Source organism: Nanorana parkeri, unplaced genomic scaffold (assembly GCF_000935625.1).
Source record: "Nanorana parkeri isolate BGI_ZX_2015 unplaced genomic scaffold, ASM93562v1 scaffold349, whole genome shotgun sequence".
Classification (NCBI taxonomy): domain Eukaryota; kingdom Metazoa; phylum Chordata; class Amphibia; order Anura; family Dicroglossidae; genus Nanorana; species Nanorana parkeri.
In genome coordinates this window covers 657674-681755 of record NW_017306617.1, presented here as the reverse complement: position 1 = coordinate 681755, position 24082 = coordinate 657674, and the positions used below count along the sequence as shown (strand labels likewise).

Below are 24082 nucleotides of genomic sequence, written 5' to 3'. Positions count from 1 at the left end.
TGGCTCAAAAAAGAGGGGACATGTAATGCCTGTATTGTATACATGGAGTTGTATTTTTTTGTGTGTGTTTAATAAAACTTTGAATATTAAAAAAATCGTCCTCAGGTTGCAGACATGTTTTATCTACAGCAGAAAACAGGAATCACCAGCACTCAGTAGAAAAAAATATAAATAGTGACGTCCATTTATTCGGACGAATCGTCATACATGTCGCAATAGCTGATGTTTCGAGGGGCCAAGCAGGGTCCCTTCATCAGGGAAACTATGTAACATCAACGTTTTCCTGTTTTCTGCTGTTTGATGTGCACGGCGCTATCAGTGAGTATTACTGTGAGCACCATCATTGTGATTTGGGCCAGAGACGATGCAAGGAGTGTAGGGGGACCTACTGTTCTTCAATTGTGTTTTATGTACACACATTCACGGTACAAACAACGTAAACAGTTGTACAGAAAGCATGCATATAATGCCTTTTCTTATCATAGTTACCTTTTCCAAACGTCCCGTTGTATATATTTCCAAATCAAAATACTGCGGCAGCTGCAGAAGATTTGTCAGTTTTTCTGCATCTACTGAATACTATTAAAAGAAAACACAATTGCAAATGAGTGGGTTTTTTTCATATTTGTAACCTAACTTTATTAGAATCAGGAGATGAAGGAAAACATTTACTCTGACAGAGATCAAAGCAATAATGCAAGTAAAACTAAGCAAAATGGATACAACCTAAGCACACTTTAAATTGCAAAAAGGCCAACGGGGAAAAATGACAGGGTACACAAGTTATGCTTTCCTCTATTTTCAGGATCTATGCTGTGTCTGTAGACTATGCGCTAGCTCCTAATACATTGTGTGAAAAGCTCCCACAGTTAGGAGACACATAGCAAAATAAAGGTCCCATACACTTTTAGCAAGTGATGGATTTAGAACTCAGAGTTCAGATTACTTTGTTCATTTACAGTATTTGACTCTCTTAACCCCTTAGTGACAGCTTCAGAATTTTTTTTTAGTTCCTGGGGACCAGAGCAATCTTCCCATTTTTGCTATGTGTTTGTTTAACCATAATGTCTATCTTCTTCATTCATTGCACCTACACATATTATATACTGTTTGTTAAAGGACCACATGTGCTTTCATTTTTTTTGGCAATAATAATGTGCACATAATTAGTGTAGCTAACAGAAAGTAATTCATAATAAATTCTTGTATTTGTCCTGATTTATAGGATATATTTATAGGATATATCATACACAATTTTGTGTGGAACAATTTTAGAATGTGGTTGTATCTTTAATAGCCTCCTCGGCACTATATTGTCTAATAATTTTTTATATTAAACATATTGTTTTTAAACCTAAACTTTGTATTTTTTTACTTTTTCCTTTCCCTAAACACTTTAAAAGAAAACAGTTTAAACTAGGGGGGGACAAAGGGGTTGTCTTTCTATATTACATGGGCTTTTGATACTAAAAATTCTGAGGAGATGATGTATTCTCCTCAGATACTTTGTATCACTTTTGTAATACACTGAGCCGACTAAGGGCTAGTTCACACCAAGCGCAGATCCAGAGCAGAACAGGTGCAGACCGGATCAAAACTGCGTCCAATGTATTCCTATGGTATTTTGAGCTCCAGTTCAAATCGCAGCGTGCAGATCCAGAGCAGATAAAAAAAACTGCAGCAGGCCCTATTTTACCTGCTCTGGATCTGCAAACGCATCAAAAACGCATTCAAATGCCTGGAACGCACACTGAAAGCCCATGTTAAACTTTTAAAAAAAGACTAGCGTGTGTGTGTGCAGAAACTTGACCGGATCTGCTCTGCATTTGGTGTGAACAAGGCCTTACAGCTCCACAACACAGTGAGCTGCAAACAGACTCAGTGGCTGTCACAGCACTGTGATCACTATGATTACTTATCGCTGTAATCATTGTGCTGGGACCCCTAATTTGCTGTTGAGGGTCTGCCTCTGACCCTGAAACAGAATAAACTCAATGAGCGCTTATCCCTTAATGGACCAGTGCTCATTCTACCGCATGATGGTATTATTCCGCCAAGGGTCTATTATTCCTGTCACCGGTCGGAAATGGGTTAAAAGTGGAGTTGAGGGGATGATGGGTCACCTTTTACTAGCAACAGTAGGCAGAGATGGGTGTTCAGGAAAGTAAATATTGCCAATCCCATCCACTAAAAGTGATCAGAAGAATTAAGAAGAGGCTGAGCCCACTGTCGACTGAAAAAACTGTTATGGGTAAAAATTTAAGACAGCACAGATTGTAGAAATCCAGAAACGTTAGTGAATAGTACTACTCACTAGAAGCAAAGCAGAAAAGGATACAAATGAAACAAAGCATTACTGGTATCAGAACATAGTACACATAATATCGAAACTTCAATTACTGCTTAAAACGTGATCACTACTAAGACAGATGCACAAATGTTTATACATGTTGAGAAACACATGACTGTAGTACACACTTTTGCCAAAAGCTGAGGGAGGGATACTGCAAACAGCTCTGTAATTCGTGTTTTGTCATCTAACTGGCTTTTCTTTTCTTTTGCAGTCAACACCTAAAGAAAAAAAAAACATTTTATGTGAAAAAGCTTTTCTGGGCCAGATAGTTTTCTACTGTATATTGAAGTTTACATAATTGGATTAATTTCACTCCAAGATTTCATGTTATCATTTTTAAGAAACAAAAATACAGTAAAGTAAGCATAGTCACCCTTCTCTAAGGGATGGTAAGCTGCAATATATTACATTTTTGTTCTTGGGTTTAGATACTTTTAAAACTACAACAAATAAAAACAATTTTTTTTACCCTTTTTCCGCTTCCTCTACCAACAGGAGGATGGCATTCAGCAGCTTGTCGAATCGTACAGAGCATTATTTCGATTAGTGCAGTCTCCTGCCGATCTGTGAGTGCTACAAAAACAGAGGAAAAGCAGTTTACATAATGAAACCCAATATTGTAGTAGCAGATATACTATATCAAACAAAAAGGTGAGGTGCATGTCTATTTGATCCAGGTACTGGAAAAAGACAGGCTCCACACTGTCAAACACACAACTTATCCAAGAAGTTACCGCACATGGATTCTTTATTATCAATGTACTCATTCTTATCGCTGCACTATTATATTATTCTGTGTACCAGAGTCAACAAGTTTAAAAGAGAACTATGGGGTAAGTGGTTTTCCCCATAGTTCTCTTTAGGGCTCAGTCACACTAGATGCAGTGCATTCCGGCCCGATTTTGGCCGGAACGCACTGCCTTGCATTGCGGCTGGCTCACTTTTTAGTGGGGTAGGAGTGGGTGTGGCGGGCCATTCAAGTGAAGGGCACCGTAGCCGCAATGCGATCCGCCGCACGGGATCGCAAGGCACATTGTGCCTGCGGTCCGAACCTGTGCGAAGCGATTAAAATGCTACAAGCACTATTTTGATTGCATCGCAGGCTGATAGTCACGGCTCTCTGCAGGGAGATGATAGAGAAGTGAGCGAGCGACGGTATGTTTTTTGCTCCATTGACGAACTATTGAGCCAATGTGTGACAGTTTCATTGTCACACCTCGGCTCCAACTATGAGGATGAGTGATTTTCACTCACCTCATAGTTCTCTTTTAACATCGTTGCGACTACTTTTTGTTTTTCAAGAAGAAAAGAAATTTAGTATTAAATCATATAACTGTAAACTTTACATAAGCTTCAGTAAAATGTTGTGACTAGGACACTAGCAAAAAAGAGTAAAGTCTGCAGTAAAGTATTTTATTTTTGTTTGGCAGTGTCCAATCCCACTGTAGACAGCAGTATAAGCCAAAAGGTGAAGGACATTCTATGCCCTTCAATGGATAGAAAAAAGATATGGCACAGTAGTGATCACTGTAAGGCCTTGTTCACACCAAATGCAGACCAGATCCGGTCAGGTTTCTGTACAGGCAGTGCAGTGGGTTGTGCCGCGTTTTTGGTAACAAAATAAAAAAAAAAAATGTTTAAGTTTAACATGGGCTTTCAGGCACTTGCATGCGTTTTTGATGCGTTCCAGAGCAGGTAAAATAGGGCTTGCCGCAGTTTTTTCACCTGCTCTGGATCTGGTCTGGATCCGCACGCTGCGATGTGAACTGGAGGTCAAAATACCATAGGAATACATTGGACGCAGTTTTGATCCAGTCTGCACCTGCTCTGGATCTGTTCCGCGCTTGGTGTGAACAAGGCCTAAAAGTGAACTTTGCAGCTGTGGTAGATAAGTTTCCGTCAGTTTACCTCAGATGGCCAAGCCAATATTTCAATTTTTCACAAACACAGGATAACATTTTCCAGTTTTAAAGTGTAATTCCACTTTTGCTGACAACTTGGGATAACACCTATTTAATGTTTGTTCCCATTCAGATAGCATAGCATATTTTTTTTTTTTATTAGGGATGATCCGATACCAGTATCGGTGGCGATTCAGGGCATTTTCACGAGTACTCGTGAAAATGGCCGATACTAATTGCTGTTGCTTTAAATTTTTAAACCAATTCAACTTTCGTAAGGTCCTGCGCTAGCTGGGGACCTCACGGCGGCTTTATACAGCGCCGGTCGGGCCGTACATCTCCCCATCTTTTCCACTACTTGCACAGCCATGGTGAGATGCAGCACAGCACTGGGGAGTTCGGCACCACCCTGGTGAGACGCAGCACAGCACTGGGGAGTCCGGCACCACCCTGGTGAGCAACAGAGAGTATGTAGCTTCATACACACTCTCATACCTCTGGAGCTGGTGGTATTGTGCATTGCTATATAATGTATTGTTGGGATTTATAGTTCCTCCACAGCTTGAAGTCAGTGGCAGAACTACCCGGGGCGCAGTTGCATCCAGGCCCTGGCACTCCACCACTGTCCTAAAAATCATGAGTCTGTATTGTTTTAGAAAAGCTGTCACATGACACTAAAGAAGAAAAAAAAGGTATCAGTAATTTGTATCGACGAGTACTTGAAGAAAAAGTATCGGTAGTCCTACTTGGTCTTGAAAAAATGGTATACATCCCTAATTTTTATCCTACCTAACCTCTCCCTATGTATTGTTAAGGAGGGGGTTGTGCAAAGTTATGTTTATTCTAATTAACCCTGCCTGAAAAAGCTCAGTCTGACCCTCTAGTTTCCCTTTCAAACTGCCCAGAGTAGCTTGGAATCTGTACATAGGCCTTCACCAAAGAAACAGATAAAAAAGAAATATATAGTTAAACATTTTTAGCTACACTGTGTGAATAGGAACACAAACATATAGTGGAGTTCTCAAATTTGACTGCAAAAGTGGAACTACACTTTAAAGGTTCACTAAACCACACTCTGAATCACAATCAGAGCAATACTGTTGGGATTTTTCTCAAGCTGCAGCACAGCTTTGAGCTGTCAACAGATAGGGGGCAGTAGCTAGCTATATGCTGACTTTGGGTCATGTGCGTACATTAGTAAATACACTCCTGTAGCATAAAAGAGAAGTAAAAGCTTTACTTCTTTTAAAGGAAATCTCAGTGTGTGCTTCAACTACTCAGGTAGTTGAAGCAGGTTAGTTAAAAGATAGATCGATACACAGACCCTCACTATACACTTAAAGCACACGAGGGTTCATGAAGAGACTGGATAATCTTCAGATCATGTTAGTTTAGAGGGTAAACTTCATCCCCCCCTACTAATGCATGTATTACCATATTATAAGCAAATCCTAGCTGCACAGTCTTTGCTTTTGTAGAGTACACCACAGACCTCTGAATGCTTGCAAAACGTCTACACCAGTTTTAATTATGCGCATTCATTGCTAAAAAAAGAGGGATTTAACCCCACAAGGACCCTTTCGCTGCCAATGCCTTTTATCATTTTTTGCACACATGATATAATCCACATTTTAGGCCTGAAAATTACTTAAAACCCCAAAACAGTATATATTTTTTGAAAGCCAACACCCTGTAGATTAAACTGTTTTTTTATGTCGCACGATATTGGCGCTACTCTTTATCAAACCCCACAAATTGTGAAAAATGCATTTAAGTTCATTTTACTGCCCCAAAACACAATATAACACCCTTGTTTTGGAAAAATTTAAATGATGAGGTTACAGTGAGTAAATAGATACTCAATATGTCCAGGTTAAAAACTGCGTGTGTCCATGAAACAGCAACAAAATTCAGTACCTCAAAAAGTCCATAGATGACGCTTTAAAAGCTCCAACAGGTCATCAGTTGTAAACAGCCCCGATGCTGGCAACGTACACTGTACGTCGTCAGTCACGAAGGGGTTAAAATATATTCCCAACTTGGGCCTATTAAAACATATAGCACATGTAGCAGATAACGTAAAGTGGTCAATAATCACATGTCTGATAAAAAGCATCTTTAATAATTAGAGCTTGCTGCAGTGGACTGCATACATTTTAAATTATGTTTCATCACAAATTAAATAATGTGTAGAGACCGTATGTATAGCGGTAACACCACACTATATACCCATTCTAAATTGCACCACAATTACTCACTGTGCAAATGTTATAAAATCCTCCCGTAGCTATGCTATACAGATAGACGTTCATTAGAATGTAGTCAATTCACAATATATACATGATTTTCCCATTATCAATACATCATATTGCAGGGTTTGTGCCCAATCATGGCGCCTTTGTCATTCTAAATCCACATGCTCTCAAAAGAGGACACTCAGGACTCTAGTCTCCAACATTTCACCTGGAAATTACAACGTTTATCTTGGTAGAGTACTGGACTTGTTTTTAAATGGACAAACTCTTGGGCAGTAGTCATGCTGATCCTGGCAAGTTACTGACCTGGAACAAGCACACCACCCAGTGACATTCACAGTCTCTGAACTACAGTCAACATACGCGTCTTAGGTCATGGACTGACAGGAACATTTATGTATCTATCCTTACAGGTTCCCTTCAGTTTTAATCATTTTCATTACACAGAAACATAAAAGTGATAAAGGTTGTTTTTGTTTGAAGATAACACGTACATAAACAACATGTACATAAAATCATGCAATAAGGTGACAAATGCTTCTAAAAACAAGCCGCACTTCCGTGCATCACCGTAGATAAAACCATTATTTATCGCTTATATACGGGCCCTCTTTATTGACCGATTACCTTTTTCTACACATTATAATTATATTGGAGCATTCCCTGTTAGCCCGATAGGGCTTATATGGTTGCACACCTTGATTTTGATCCTGTAAATTCTGTTTGAACATACAACCCTATTGGATTTGTATTCTCAAGTTGTGCTACTATGTTGTATTTACACTTTACTGTTTAAAAATTAATTAAACTCAAACATTGATTTAACAAAAGCAAAAAAAAAACAACAGTTATTTATTGAAGTAAAAAGTACATGCTGTGGAACAACTTCCCATGTGAACAACCTCTCATGCATTTCACCAATCTGGCTTAATGATTAAGTCAGAATGGTAAAACACGTGAGTTTGTACACATGGGAAGTTGTTCCACAGCATGTACTTGTTACTTCAATAAATAACGGTTTAATCTATGGTGATCCACGGAGGTGCGGCTTGTTTTTGAGAAGAATTGTGATGCACAGCGGAGGTGAGCCGGCTTTGCCTGCACCTGTGGAGTGATTCACAGTTGGATGGGGTATGAGAATTGGAGCAGTGGACTGTCTGCACTGTCTTGTAGGGTGAGAAATAAGCGTAAAAAATGAAACTCACTGTAAAACCAGCGTTAAGAGCTTTATTGCCTGCACTGCTACATCGTACTCCTTATCAAGAGTCATTGATACAATTCTATCCTGCAAAAAAAAGAAAGAAAAGGAATCCATCATCAGATACACAGACTTAGAGAAAAAATAATGCAAACGAGTTAAAGTAAAATAAAATACCTTGAAACGACTAGTGAAGAGTTCTAGTTTAGCATTAAGCTCTCTGTTGTAATAAAGGCCTTGCAGTGCTGTAAGACATTTCAGCCGAACTTCTCCTTGCTACATACAAATAGACAAAACCATAATCTCTATTAGTAACAATATGTAAAAGGAAAAAAGCAACGGGGGTGGTTTAAGGAGTTGTATCCTAGATGTTCAGAGCTGAAGCCTTCCTTCAGGTCCCACGCTGAGAGCTTTCGAGCTGGTCAATAGCAGCTGCAGTCTTCCTCCCAGCCTATGAAGGCTGAGGTGGGCGGAGTGAAGGGAAGACGGCCAAACTGATTCTTCTACTCTTCAGCCGCTGCAGCTACAGAGCGGCCGAGGAGGAGAAGAATCAGTTCGGCCGTTTACCCTTCACACCGGCCAGAGAAGGGAGAGCAGAAGAGAGCGATCGCCCCCCTGGTCCTGCCAGTGGTGCCCCCCCCGGCCAATGAATTTCCACTGTCCCCCACGCAATTTTCACTCGCCAATTGCAAGGAGGCGAGTGGAAATTGTGAGCCCTGCCATAGCATATATAAGCTCAAGGAATCTAGCAACACTGCATGATGGTTAACAAAAGGAATACACCCCCCATCCTGATCACTCAACAATGAAATGTAGCTACTTACCTTATCATGCATTGTCCACCCAACATATTTTAAGTAACTGTCATTCAAGAAAGCGTCGCTATACATTTTCATCCAAACACCAATCTCCTCTATGCAGATAGCCCTAATTTCAGCTATAGCATCTCTATATATATATAAAAAATAAAAAAAAAAAAATACAATCCATTAGGAAATTGCAGAACCAAAACAATACAGCAGCATTTTATGTTGTGGTTACTTAACATACCGATATCTATGGACAAACACTCCCTTGAAAATTGCATTCATCATGTTTTCTATCTCGTCCTGGTTTTCTTGCAACTATGAGGGGAAACACACACAAAAAAAGGTTTTTAATAGCATTAACTAGCACAAGCTCCTGTTACTTTTTCAACTTTATGTGAGCAAGTTTACAATGATTTTGTTTCCAGTAAGTGGTCAGGCACTGCTGTGCTGCGGGAATTATTTATTTATTTTGAAGTATGTGTATAAACATCCTATGAAGTGTTACTGCTGTGGTTTGCTAGCCCAGCAACTTAACCAGGTGAGCCTTTCAACGTAAGAGTCTTTTCATGTGTTTAATTACTGCACTTAGAAGCGGCTTTATCCTTTCAGACAGCATTCTGAAGCTCGTTAATCAAAGCTAACATAGTAGAAATTGATTAATTACCATATCCTTAACATACCTTAACAAAGCCATATAAGCGTGTTAGCAATGATATACAGCACTAGGGGTGATTCAGTAAAGCATCTGCGATGCTTTTATGGCATTGTGGCCATTTTCTAAAGTCCTGTGATAAATTAATGAAAGGTATGCTAGTTTTCTTGCCATTCCGGATGCAACACTAGATGCAGGGAGGTTGTGAGTAAAGTAGAGGTGACCAGGAGGGATGATGCACTGTGAGCAGAGCATGAAGTGGCCAAGGAGGCAATGTGGGCAGGAAGAGAGGTAGAACCCAGGGATAGGATGTGCAGTGAATGGTGGTTAGGCTGTCAGGAGGAACCTGCGCTGAGCAATTGGAGTTATACACCTGGCGGCCCAACGAAGTCATCTCGTGGAGTTATCTCGTGGCCCAACGAAGTACTGATGGGGTGGTCATAATAATCTGGCCACTCAGTGTATATTGTGAGCTGGCTACTGTACAAAGATTGGGGAGTAGACAAATTCACACTGAAGATACAAAAGCTTCTCTTTAGGACAACTTTCCTTCTACCATAATATGTTTGACATTTTAAATGAAACCTCCTACTCCGAGATGAAGTAAGGCGACTCTCTAACCTCCAACCTCTGCCTGTTCTACAGCCAACCACAATAAGTTTGAGCTGTCCATAGCTAAAGTTCCAGAATCCTGGCTGGTGGGGTTTGTGTAAGAGACAAGTTCTAGGTCGGTTCCAGCTTTGTGCAAGTATGGGCTAGCAGGGCAGGGGGCTATGTTAATCGTTGTAATGTCTGTGTTTATTGGTGCCATTACCTATACAATAAGGTTACAAGGTCCTTTACCCATGTTGGGTGTTAACAAATTACCAGACAATATGCTTATACACTGAGCTACCGTTTAATCCATATGTACTATTTTTTTCCTCATGGACTGACATCTACTCCCGAACGAGACTTCATCGGGAAACAATGTTTGGAACCCATACGAACATACCCTGGAAAATTTGCCTCTATGTAACCTGTGTTATACCTTGTCATAATGTCCAGACCACGATCTAGGCACCATGTATTGTGTTCTGCTGTGATGAAAATAAAAAATTTATATGGAGAAAAAAAAAAAGTGAGCGCGCCGCAGCCGTGATGAATCCCGACAACACTGTCGAGATCCACCCAGCTTGCTGATAGGCAGAGCCCGCTGTCAATCTAGAGTCAGAGCCAGCTGTGCCCGCCCCCTCCCCAGTCCCTTTCTCCAGTCAGTGCTCGAGGATCGGAGAGAGGAGGGGGTCCCTGCGGGGGGCGGTAACTGACAGTCACTGCTATCTGCAGAGATATGATCGGGATTTGAGCAAGCGACGGTATGTGTTCGCTATCTTCCCGATCTAGTGAGCCAACATGTGACAGTTTCAATGTCACACGTCGGCTCTAACTATGAAGACGAGTGTAAATCACTCCCCTCATAGTTCTCCTTTAATGTAAACTTATTATATATGGGTGCTGCACTTCTACTAAAAATGTAGTTGCTTTACAGTTATATTGATCAATTACCCCCCAAAATTTTGCACATAAGAAAAATGAGAGGTCATATGGCATACATGCTCTGTGTTGGTGATCCAAACTATTAAAGTAAGAACATAAGCATGGCAGTCAGACAACATGCATTTTTCCAAATACAAGGCCAGGAATTCAAGTTAATATGTCTCTCTCATTACAAGTTTGTTAAGAGTGACGTTTGCTGAAATCATCTCAGATTAATGGCAAATGGAACCCTGCAACCTAATGCAAATAAACACATTTCAGACAAGCGTATGATTTATAAACATAGAGTATAAGCATATAATTTAAACAAAAACCATAAGAGCAAAGGTCTACTTCGTATGCTAACCTCCTTTCTCTTCTGTAGTAAAAGTTCCAGTCTGTCATTGGCTCGCTTCCCAATCATCTTGTTTCGCTCTGCCTCATACTGCCTTTGTGTATTGTCCATGTTGATACTCAAGTTCAGGGCAACATTAACCAAGGCTGTCATTAACTTCATTGCTACAGGAAGGAATTTAAATAATTAGATACGCCTAAAAATCAAATAGTCTGATCCATATATTACACAAGAATAAAGTGATGCAGTGGTACTTTGTATAACATGCAAATCAACTACGTCAAGATAATGAAGTCAATACAAACCTGCTAAAGTACTTGTATGTCGAAATGCTCGAACTTGGGAATCAGAAAGTCCAGTTAGAAGAGAGATTACCGTGTCCATCATGTACTCATCATATATGATACTGTATTGACACTGGCGCACTAAAACTCCAATGAACTCACAAAAACTGAACTTAAATTTCTTCCACTGTGGACCAGCCATTGTCAAAGGATAATCTCCACTGTCCTATAAAGACAAACACTGTTGTCAACAACTACACCCCAACATTATGAGGATCATTCATTTTGAGGGGAAAAAAAAAATACCTCATCAAATTCTTCAGTCATTCTTCTGATTATTTCTGAATTTTGCATGTGACGGAACATCTCTCCAGAGACGACACCTGTTGGGCAAAGATATAGAACAATTTTTATTTTTTTTAGGAAAGCTGCTTAACCAGTTGACATCCGCGGTGTTAAACCCCCTTCCCATCCAGGCCATTTTTCAGTATTCAGCGCTGCGGTACTTTGACTGACATTTATTCCGTCATGCAGCGCTGTACTGAAATGAATTTTATACCCTTTTTTGGGGACAGATAGAGCTTTCTTTTGGTGGTATTTATTCACCACTGGGGGTTTTATTTTTTTACTATATTAAGGAAAAATTACCGAAATTTAAAAAAAAAAACAGTTTCCCCTATATTAAATGATAAAACATTTATTATTACCCAATTTTTTGGTAAAATATAAAAGATGGGGTCACGTCGGGTAAAAAGACACTAAACATGTCAAGCCTTAAAATTGCGTGCGCGCGCGAAACCTCAAAAAACGATAATACCCAAAATTGGCCCTAGGCGACGCTTTAAAAGCTGTTACCGCTCATCAGTTTAGTGTTATCAGTGATTGATGGCCCTAAAATGATTGCTCTCACTGCGACGTTCGCGGCGATATGTAACATGTGTAGCGCAATTGTAATTTTTGCGCGCTGGGGCACCGGACGCGTATTTACGTTTATAGGCGCGTAAACGTGGGGGTGGGGGAGTTAAACATTTTGGGGGGGTTTTTTCCCCTTTTTTTATATGTGGCTTTTATTTTATTTTATTTTTTTATGTGTTACTTTTCTTTTTTTTTATTTATATTTTTTTTTTTGCACTTATTGTTATTGCTATTATATAGGGGGATAACAACCCCCTATATAATAGCAAAGGCACACTGACAGGTCCTCTTTATGGAGATATTAGGGGTCTCTAGGACCCCTAATATCACCTATGGACCCCAAAAGAAGCTGATAAAGCAGAGATCTGCTTTATCAGCTTCTTCTCTCTCCAGATGACTGACAGGTGAATGCGGAAGTGATGTAACACACATCACTTCTGCATTCACAGCCCGGACGGGGATCAGCAAGGAGCTGATCTCCCGTCCTCCTCCTCCTGACGCCCTCGGAGCCGGTCCCGGGATCCAAGATGGGGCAGCGGATCCCGGGAATCAAGGTGAACCTGTTTCCCCTATATTAAATGATAAAACATTTATTCTTAACAATTTTTTTCGTAAAATATAAAAGACGGGGTCACGTCGGGTAAATAGACACCAAACATGTCAAGTCTTAAAATTGCGCGTGCAACCTCAAAAAACTACAATACCCAAAATTGCCCATAGGCGACGCTTTAAAAGCTTTTTCCGCACATCGGTTTAGTGTTATCAGTGATTGATGGGCAAAAAATGTATTGCTCTCACTTCGACGTTTGCGGCAATATGTAACATGTGTAGCGCAATTGTCGTTTTTGCGCACTGCTGCATCTGACGCGTATTTACATTTATATGTGAGTAAACGTGGTGGTGGTGGGGGACTTAAAAAAATGTAGTTTTTTTTTTTTTACACTTAATGTTATTGCTATCACATAGGAAGATATCAATCCCCCTATATAATAGCAAAGGCACACTGACAGGTCCTCTTTCTGGAGACATTAGGGGTCTCTAGGACCCCTGTCACCTGGGGACCCCCAAAGAAGCTGATAAAGCAGAGATCAGACACATCACTTCCGCATTCACAGTACGGAGGGAGTTCAGCAAGGAGGAAGATGCTGATCTCCCTCCCATCTTACCTCCAAACACCCTCCCGTGGCCGGTCCCGAGACGGAGATGGGATAGCGGATCCCGGGATTGAAGGTGAGGGTGCAGGAGGGGGCGGCGGCCCTCGAGGGAGGGACGCAGCCAGCACATACAAACGATCGGCAGGCTATAGAGCAGCCAATCGCCTGTATGCGAGTGGCCAGATTATTATGACCACCTGACGTTTGTAGGCAAATTAGCTATAATTTTGCATTGAAGTTGCTAGAGGGCCAGATCATTATAAATAGGGAAGCAGGTTGTTTACAACGACAGTAGAAGTGATTTTTTTTTCCTGAAGATATGGGTAAACAACGCGACTTTGAACGTGGGATGATTGTTGGCGCTGGGAGCCATGGAGCGAGTATCAGCAAAACAGCAGAATTCGTTAAATGTTCAAGAGGGGCTCATTGTTAAAGTGTTTAAAGACCGGACGGTCAGCCCGAAAATCTGGGTCTGAACGTGCGAATTGTGGCCGTCAGCGACTAGTCAATGTTAGGGCAGAACGGAGAGTGGCAAGACTGGTACAGGACAACAGAAGGGCAACAGTGCATCAAATTACTGCAGATCTTAATCAGGGATCCTCTCAAATGATCTCTGAACGCACTGTTGACCGTACACTGCATCGTATGGGATATGGAAGCTGAAGGCCAGTTCGAACACCTTTGCTGTCTGCAGTTAACAAGATAAAACGTCTCCAATTTGCACAGGAACACAAGGATTGGACAGTCAAGCATTGGAAAAAACTCATGTGGTCCGATGAATCACGTTTCCAGTTGCATCATGCAGATAGCAGAGTGAGAATTTGACAGAAATATCATGAAAGCATGCACCCCACATGCATGAGTACAACCCTTCAAGCTGGTGGGGGCAGTGTTATGGTTTGGGGCATGTTTTTCTGGCATGATTTGGGCCCTTTATTTCATGTGGAACAACGTCTGAATAGCCCAACATACCAAAGTATCGTTGCTGATCAAGTTCATCCTATCATGTTGATGGCGTATCCCAATGGAGATGGCTTCTTCCAACAAGACAATGCGCCATGCCATGGTGCTCGTATTGTGCAGGAGTGGTTTCAAGAACATGAGGGAGACTTTACCTTCCTTAGGTGGCCCCCACAATTACCAGATCTCAATCCAATTGAGCATTTGTGGGACGAAGTTCAAAGAGCCATAAGGCAGCTGGTTCCACAACCATAAAATCTCACAGAACTGGACAGTGCTATTCATCAGGCATGGTGTCAGATTCCTCGCATCACCTTTCAACATCTCGTGGAGTCAATGCCAAGAAGAATTGCCCCAAGTATTGAAGGCAAAAGGTGGCCCAACAAAGTACTGATGGGGTGGTCATAATAATCTGGCCACTCAGTTTATATAAGGCTTAATTTAAGAAAAGTGCAAGTTGCAGCTGACTTAGGCCTCATGCACACAAAGCGTATGTAGATGCATATACTGTATGCAATCCCAGAAAACATCATTTCCAATAGAAATCTGAATGTATTGTGTGCACATAAAATACGCAGAAATTCCAAGCCAGCACGCATCTCGGTTCCATTTTTTCCGTGCATCTTTACGCAGCACAAATATACGGCTCTATACGCAGCTATGTGTATGGAGCCATTTGTTTGCATATGCTGCATATGGGAAAATACTCTGCGCGCATCTATAAGCAGCATATTGTACAGTAGTGTGAATGAGGCTTTAACAGCGCATTCATTGTTTGACAGTATATACACATCATACCTTTGCATCCAGAACACTGAATAAAAAAGTTTATGAGATCAAGAAGTGCTACATCTCTGTTGTGTTTATAAGCTTCTATCCAGTCATCAACCACAGACTATAAAAAGAAAAGAAAAAAAATATGTTACAGCAAAATATCAAACATACCAGAGAACCTTCTAAAAGTTGACAAAAGCATATAAAGTTTCCTGTAATTTGTTTTTCAGGAGAGAAAGACTACTTCTCATACAGTAAATTTGAAAGAAAAAACAACACGCTGTTAAAAGTTATCAAAGTAATTCTGCAATATGTTATAATAGGATAAATGTACCTTTAAATTAAAAACCATCAACCCCCTGCCGGAAAAAAAAGGAATTTTTGTACTTCGGCCCCGTGCAAGAATCCCGTCCTGATCGGAACGGATGCCACACTGAGCTCCAAAGTAGGAAGAGACTGTTTTCGAAGTAATAGGTTGTCCAAGTATCCGATAATCGGAATGCCCTTGCATAAAAAAAAACCCAGAACCTGAGATAGAACTTTTGTAAAAACCCTTGGATCCAAAACCAACACTAAAAGGGAAGAGCCGCAAAGTGATAATAAAACAAAATAAACTAAAATAATAAACCAGAAGAGAAGAAGGAGACATCCATTTCCCTGAGGGCACTAAACAAATTGGCAGGTGTTCGTGTGTGGGGGCCTAGTGTCCATTTTTCCTGGAGACAGCAGCATAACCCTATCTCTCAGTATTCTCAGAGCTGTGTCCCTCAATAAATGATAGGGAATGCCTCCAACCTCCTAGGACACTAGCAAAATTCTGAGGTTTGATGGTTGGAGGAGGGGTAATACAGTCAAGCTGGCCTAACATTTCTTGCCTTGTCAGTGTCCAAACCTCCTGAAGGCAGCAGAATAACCCAATTGTTTATCAGTTTCTACTAATCCTGTGCCCCTCAACGCATGATAAAGAAATATGTTTTGTAATTAATGTAGAATTCATTTCTTCGAGCTCATTAAAACACACAGAAGGGATTTTATAAAAACTGGAGCAGACAAAATCTGGGAGCAGCTGTGCGTGACAACCAATCAGCTTTTCTCTTTCATTTTTAAATCTTAACGGAACAAACTGAAGAGAGAAGCGGATTGGTTGCCATGCACAGCTGCTCTAGATTTTGTCTGCTCCAGTTTTATAAATTCCCCCCACATAATTCAGACACAGTGGGGGGAATTTATCAAAACTGGAGCAGCTGTGCATGGCAACCATTCAGCTTTTCAGTTTGTTTCTTAAGATTTGAAAATGAAAAAGAGACACGGATTGGTTGTCGTGCACAGCTGTTCCAGATTTTAATAAATTCCCCTCAATTTTTTTATGTGGATTTAAAATGAGTACCCAAATTTTATTTATTTCTTGTTCATTAAGGGTTCATTCAGTTATTCTGAAACACTGTGAACATACAAAAGCAGTCCAACTGAGGGGTGGGCAGCAATAACAGAACACTAAAAGGCCCACATAAAAATATTCCCTATAAAAGGGATCTCCGATTTGAGAAAATGGTTACTGTAATAGCCAAACTTCTCAGTAGAGAAACAATCCCCATTCCCCCAGGACAATAGCAAAAAACTAAAGCATGCTGGAAGTGAAAGGGGTTATACCTAGCAGACCACTGCTTTTAGTTTGCCAGTGTCAAAATCCTCCTGTAGTCAGCAGTATAACCCAACTTTCTCTGAACTGAATCCTGTGTCCCTTACTGAATGAGAAAAAGCATGTTGTTAATCACCTCCAGTGCACCAAACGCAATGCCTGCAGATACAGTCAAATAGAGAGTCCTACCGCACTTCTGACCAATAAGCCCCGTATAGTGGGGGGTGGGGGGGTGTTGTGCTGAAGTGTCCACAGATGGCACCGCCAAATACTTGCTAAACAGAATAAATGGTCACCAGCACTCAGTTTTCGTCAAAACAAAATCCTTATTCATTTTCGCAGGTCATATCACCATGTGTGGCAACGTTTCGGAACCTGCCCGGTCCCTTCATCAGGCAAACAAAAGTGGATAAAGGGACCGGACAGGTTCTGAAACATTGCCACGCATGGTGATATGACCTGCTAAAATGAATAAAAGGATTTCGTTTTTAAGAAAACTTGGAGTGCTGGTGACCATTTATTCTGTTTTGCAAACATAAGGCCTGGGCTAGACATAAGATAGACTTTGCATTTGATAATAATGTCAAGTTTATCCAGTTCCCATGTGAAGCTCAATGTATGCATACAGTGCATACTTGCCCTTTGAGCAGATGCCCAAAGTCTCTTTTAAACCAGGCCTGTTCAATGTGGTGCCATACTATATGCCCATTAATGTTCGTTTTCACCTCCCCTCCCGCAATGCAATGTCTGCAAGCTCCCTTGCAGGCACAAATATTTTTGCCCAGTCGCGTGTGTTTGGGATTTTCACTCATCTTGACTGTCTATGTTGGGATGACATAACTCCTGAGCATGTGCAGGAGTGTGTTAGTCCTTGCATTAGCTGATATTTTGCGCTAAGATGCACATGTTAAATGATATGCAGCCAACAGCTCAATCTGTCAGCCCACTTAAGATGGGCCCTCAAAACAGTGATGTCCAATATCTGTAAAAATGAACAGTGATAACCTGTTTTTTTACAACGCAATAACAAAGAAAATGTTTGCTAAACTATTACCTGCATTGCACTTTTGCCCATCTTAACCACTTCAAAGAGCATCATGTTCTCTACTCCATTTTGTTGGTGATGACCATTCATCCAGTTAGGGCCACCAGGTTTGAAAGACCCTTTTCCTTTCTCTGTGACATTTTTTTTGCCTTTCTATAGGTAGAAAGAAATACAATAACTTATGATATGTCTTATGTCTACTAACTTATATGAATAAATGACAGAGTAGAACATACCTTTCCTTTGCCTTGTTTTGGGATTTTGCTTTCAATGTCATCAAAGTCTGTATCAGATGAGAAATGGGTTTCTGGGTCCCTATAGGATGATGAAAATGCAACGTCACAAACCAATTTTTAATTAAAATAAAAAAAGGTATAAAAATAATTGTTTAAAATACATAAAACATACTGAAGATCTACAGGCCCACCATTACCTGTTGTCTGTGAAAAGAAAGCCTTCCAAAGCATTAAATTGGCTACATAATTCAGAGGCTCTACGTAAGCATCGCAGCAAATGGGAAAAACCTCCTTATAATGTTCTCTAATAACAATGTAACTTGGTTTCGCAGTGAGCAGAAGTGTTATCTCGAGGCAATAATGAAGTAACAATTATAATAAAAACATTTTCCCATAAGTACATATTACAGCCGGATTCAAAACATATAGAAGAAGTATATATTTTGAATACATATACATACACTAGGGCTACAACTAACATTTTTTTTTCATAAATAATTGGTTGACAAATTATTTTTTCGATTAAATCGGATAAAATAAAAAACTGTCTTTTATTTAAAATATAATACAGAAATGGAGTGTTAAAAACAAAGTTTACTTTGCAATAAATGTGCAAGAAGTTTTATTCTAATTGCAATTAAGGGAATTACAATACTGCACGTTCCAGTGGGGGCGATCGCACTGCAGGGGGAGGCATCTTTGGGGTGCCACTAAAATGAATGGCACCACAACGCACATCCTGCGGCAGAATTTTTAATATTTTTTACAATAATTGTATGTATATTAGACATTTTAATTTGTTTAATGGATTTTAAATTATCTGAGTGTAAAACCCCAACCAATATAATAAAATAACCAAAAATGTTTATTTAACCACCCGCTGCCCAGGATGTTAAACTCCCCTTCCTGTCCATGCCATTTTTCAGTATGCACACGCGGCAATGCCTGACGTGTGGCGCAATCGTTGTTTTCAAAGCTAGTCTGGTATTGGCTACTGCAATTTTAAAAAGCCAATAGCAGGCTGTTTATTGCTCCTAGCCGCTGAATTGGTACTGGACGCCGGCTTTCTACCACCAGCAGAAGAGGGGGCAACAGCAGAGTCAAGGGGGCGCAGGAGCATGGACAGCAGAGGAGGAGCCGGGGAATGCAGAGGAGAAGCGGGGGCAGCAGCGAAAATGTAATTACATGCTGAGAATTGATTCCTGGAGAAAGGAACAGCAGGATCTTTGTTTGTCAATGGTAAGTTATTTTGACACTAGCAGGTAACCTCCTCACACAGCCATGCCAAGGTAGGTGTGTGTGTGTGTGTGTGTGTGTGTGTGTGTGTGTGTGTGTGTGTGTGTCAATATCAGGTGTATGCAGATCATGCTCGGAAGTGTGTGTGTGTGTGTCAATATCAGGTGTATGCAGATCATGCTCGGAAGTGTGTGTGTGTGTGTCAATATCAGGTGTATGCAGATCATGCACGGAACTGCAGCCTGATTGCTTCATATAGAGAAAGCCATGCCTCTCGCTGTACAGCTTTACCTAATAACTGCCCCTCTTCACAGCTCAGTGTTCAGCCTCTAGTTTAAATGTCAACTGTTTAGCAGCCAGTAGCATCAGTCAGTGCTCTCAATGTATCCTTATATTGAATCCTTTGCCAGCAAAACAAAACTGCTGCCCTCCACTCCCAAGAGCCTACACAAACACTGTGTTGGGAACGGGCTCTTAGGAGTTGTAATTCTGTTATGCATGCCTACGCCAAAATAAAAACTTCCAGCTTAGGTAAAGCAAAGCTTCTGACCAGTTTGTCTAGGCACCAAAGACATGATTCAGTCTTTCAAGCTGGTTCCTGGAAAAACCCAACCTTTGGAGAAAGCATTCCTGCATAGTTTCTGCTCCTTTTAGGTTAAAGGAGAACGATGGGGTCAGGGCTTTTCCCCATAGTTCTCCTTAGGGTAACGGGAAAACACAAACTAGCATCCTCCAGTTACCCTAAGCTCAGTATACCGCGAGCTACAGCTCGCGGTATACTGAGACGCCGCAGCCAGAGCGGATCCCGACATCGATGTTGACATCCGCCCAGCTGCGTGAGTGACAGCTGGCTCTGCCTATCTAGAGGCAGAGGCAAAGCCAGCTCTACCCGCCCCCTCCCCCATCCGATCCGCCAGTCAGCGCTGGAAGATCAGAGCGGGGAGGGGGGAATCCAGCCCCTCCCCTGTCACGGCAGAGAGCCGTGACAGGATCGAGAGGTGAGCGAACGCCGGTATATGTTCGCTCACCTCCCAATCTACTGAGCCGACCTGTGAAAAGCACTCACCTCATAGTTCTCCTTTAACTTCTGTGGTAGTCACAAAATGCATTTTTGAAGTGTATTACAATATATTATAGAACATACCTCGGTGGTGCATTGCAGGAAAGTGGGCCCATATCATGAATGGAAGGATCCAGAGGCCTTTAAAAAGAAACATTATAATATGTTTACTTGAGCTGATCAAACTTCTTCGTAAATTTGCTATAAAAGGTGAATACATCAAACATAATAGTATAAAAGTTCAAAGGGCATTTCCAGTTAAATGTGAATATCCCCACAGATTTGTAACCCCTTCTTGTAAGTGTTCTACCTAACCAAAAAACACACAGACAGCCATTCACTGTATCTGCAATTTTGACTTTCGATTCACTTTAAACAATGATGTGACATAGAAAGACTTACTGGAGGAGATTGAAGTCTGTTTGGATTTCTGGTGCAGCTATCATTTCTTTATCATCTTCTGGAAAACCAACTCCCTTGGAATATTTGGTTCATAGACCTCTTCCGAGATGTGATAACCAGCTACAACTGTAAAATCTACAAAAGACAAACAGATCACATTTTAGTTATGACAGTACCACTATATAATGTCCTATGCTCAGTTTGTAGAAAGGCCAAAATAAATGACACACGCTCACAGAGCCCTTCAAAAATGTGTAACGCACTTACTTTTCATGGCACCACAAACACGGATGGGAAAACATGCATTTTTTTCCACGCATTGATGTGCGTTAAATGCGCACAAACGTGGTGGAAACAAAAACTGCGGTATGCCTGTAGCAGAATCTGAGATACTTTCCAGTGTTTGTCGTGCGTGTGAAATCAATGGGTGACAGATGACAATAGTGGGGAAAACGCATGCGAATTCAAAACGCATTCAGGTAAGCGACAAACTAAATAAAGCACAACTTCAGCTAATGCTTTTTCAGCAGTTACTACAACCAGTGTTTTTTTTCTTTCTGTCTGGATAAAAGGTTAAAGGCCAACTGCTGTAGTCACAGAGACCGAGTACCGTGTGCCCAGATCATAACCCAAGGCGCTTGCGTTCATTGAGATAAATGGCACCAACACCCCCCTCCCACCCAAGAATGCTGCCCGGCTTGATCCAGTGCGTTTCGGGCTCGAATTTCCCTGGAACGCACTGGACATGGTGTGACTTGGCAATAAAAGCAGAACTCTGGGCAGGAGAAAACGTAATCCCTGCAATAGGGCTACTCCCACACTGCAAGGATTAAGTGCTAGTTTTCTTCTAGTGTGGGGGGGAAAAAACTAAGAACTCGTGATCATAACATCCAATACAGTGTATTGGACGTTAGGACACCAAAGGGACATTCCATCGTCGGGATCAGTCTAGCAGCCAGCCAGGTCAGAGGTTCAGGGTTTCTTTGTTATTTCAGACACTAGACGAAAACGAGCACTTAACTCTCGCAGTGTGGGGGGTGGGGGTGGGAGTAGCCCCAATGCAAGGGTTAAGTTTTCTTCTGCCCGGAGTTCTTCTTTAACATGATCATGGGATTTAATGAACTTTATCTCACGCATGTATGCATAAGCCACCATCTTTGCTGAGAATACATAAAGCACCTGTACATCCCCACTATTCCATCTCAGTGATGACATGCTCCTCTCCCTCAGCAGTATTCTGGTCCTCCAATTGGCCACTCAGGCCAGGGCACTACACTATGGGTACCGTAGAAGAGGATATGTATTACATCACTTCGGGTGTCACGGTCTACATTTTCTGGCTCTCAGAGCCAGAAGAAGCTGGGGAAGCAGATATTTGCTTCCTCTGTTTCTTTGGGGTCCCTAGGTGACATTAGGAGTCTGGAAGACTACTGTGGTCTCTATAAAGAGGACCTGTCACATCGTGTTACATAGGGGGCTTCTTAGCCCTCTATGTGATAGCAATAAAGTTGAATGTAAAAAATTAAAGTAACGTATAAAAAGAAAAAAAAAAATCAAGTTCCCCGCCCCCCACGTGCATGCACATACAATGCAAACACGCGTTGGGTGCACCTGCGCGCAAAAACAAAAATTGCACCACACGTTACATATCATTGGGAACGCCAGACAGCGAGCAATAGTTCTAGGGCCATCAATCACTGGTAAAACTAAACTGACGAGCAGTAAAAGCTTTTAAATTGTCGCCTATGGGAAATGCACACAATTTTAAGGCTTGACATGTTTGATATCTATTTACCCGACGTGATCCCATCATTTATATTTTAACAAAACATTGGGTATTATCTTCTGTTTCTATGCACTAAAATGTCATTTTAGTATATTTTATCCTAAAAATACGTGTTTGATAAACATTTGTACAAATACAGTGCAATAAAAAATAAAAAAAAATCGCAACTAGCATTTTTTTTTATTCTACAGGCCCCTGCTTTCAGACAATATATAATTGTTTGTGGGTCTGCATTGATTTTCTAGCCATAACTTCATATTTTATCATATGTGTGCGCAAATAGTAAGAAATTGCTCCAGACAGCAAGTTGTTAAAGAAAACCTGAGGCAAGAGAAACATGGAGGCTGCTATTACTGACCTCCCTCTGAACACTCAAGCTGTCTGACTATCTTTGGTTTCAATACTGGAACAAGCATGCAGCAAATAAATCTGAACTCCTGATTCCCATACTTAGTTAGGGACTCACAGTGTTGAAGCCTTTAGGTCAGTATGACAGCTAAGAAACCATCATTCTCAATAGGAAAATCTACATATTTGCTCAGCAAACAATTCTAAGACTGAAGCTGCACACAACAGTATTTCTCAAATATATTAAAGCATATACACCTTTTTATGAGCTTTTTTTTTTTTTTTTAAATCATGTACCCAAGTATCTGGTATCTAGTTATTTAAACTTCCCTTTGGAATGCATACATGTGTCCTCTGAATGCTTTATTCTAATTAACACATTTTTCCAAATGATTAGTTGTTGAACCTCTTTACACCAGTATTATGTGCAGTATATTGACTTTATTAATACGGTATGTCCAGAAATAGTGCTTAGGCCCCATTCACACTGAGCGATTCGCAAATCGATTTGCATTTTGGGCGTTTGTCGTGCAAATCGCGGCAAAATCCGCTCCAAAAAGGGTCCTGCTGTAGCAACGCACGACCCGCGACAGCCACGGACAGAGCCCCATTGCCATGCATTGGAGAGCGATATCGCGCGGTAAATAGCCACGATATCGCAGGAATTACAGCGCGATAAATCGATCAGTGTGAATGGGGCCTTAGAGTAGGTGTACCACTGCTTGAGAAGCTATGCTATAGGTGGCACAAATCTTCTACTATGGTTAGATGAGTTATACTGCCTCTCCCATTGTACAATGTAGGTCTCGGGGGATAACGGTAGACCAAAATAGTCACCTGCCGGGGCTACCACTTTGGACATGCCTGAACAAACAGTAGAAGCTATGCTATAGGTGGCACAAATCTTCTACTATGGTTAGATGAGTTATACTGCCTCTCCCATTGTACAATGTAGGTCTCGGGGGATAACGGTAGACCAAAATAGTCACCTGCCGGGGCTACCACTTTGGACATGCCTGAACAAACAGCTAGGGCTGCAACAACTAAATCGACATAATCGATTATAATCGATTATTGAAAAAGTTGTCAACTTTTTCAATCATCGATTAATCGGCTTCTGATTGGTTGGCCCTGTTTACAGCTCCACACACGCCGTGTGCCGCACCTCCTCCTCACCTCACGTTCGCCGCTGCCAGACCCGCCCG

General features: G+C 41.2%; 1 protein-coding gene across 1 annotated transcript in view; it reads right to left on the bottom strand.

Annotated features, from left to right (window-relative positions):
* STAG2 (stromal antigen 2) overlaps positions 1 to 24082 on the bottom strand; it is an 85568-nt gene that overhangs the window by 23258 nt on the left and 38228 nt on the right. Inside the window, exons 2-16 of the mRNA XM_018558621.1 lie at positions 20744 to 20878; positions 18038 to 18124; positions 17819 to 17963; positions 15150 to 15246; positions 11629 to 11705; positions 11344 to 11548; positions 11051 to 11202; positions 8758 to 8831; positions 8532 to 8655; positions 7885 to 7983; positions 7713 to 7794; positions 4591 to 4704; positions 2823 to 2926; positions 2479 to 2571; positions 490 to 579 (exon numbers count right to left, since the gene is read on the bottom strand). Coding sequence (XP_018414123.1) covers positions 490 to 579; positions 2479 to 2571; positions 2823 to 2926; positions 4591 to 4704; positions 7713 to 7794; positions 7885 to 7983; positions 8532 to 8655; positions 8758 to 8831; positions 11051 to 11202; positions 11344 to 11548; positions 11629 to 11705; positions 15150 to 15246; positions 17819 to 17963; positions 18038 to 18124; positions 20744 to 20787 — 1587 coding nt within the window. The 5' untranslated portion in view covers positions 20788 to 20878. The remainder of the gene's footprint in view (positions 1 to 489; positions 580 to 2478; positions 2572 to 2822; positions 2927 to 4590; positions 4705 to 7712; positions 7795 to 7884; positions 7984 to 8531; positions 8656 to 8757; positions 8832 to 11050; positions 11203 to 11343; positions 11549 to 11628; positions 11706 to 15149; positions 15247 to 17818; positions 17964 to 18037; positions 18125 to 20743; positions 20879 to 24082) is intronic.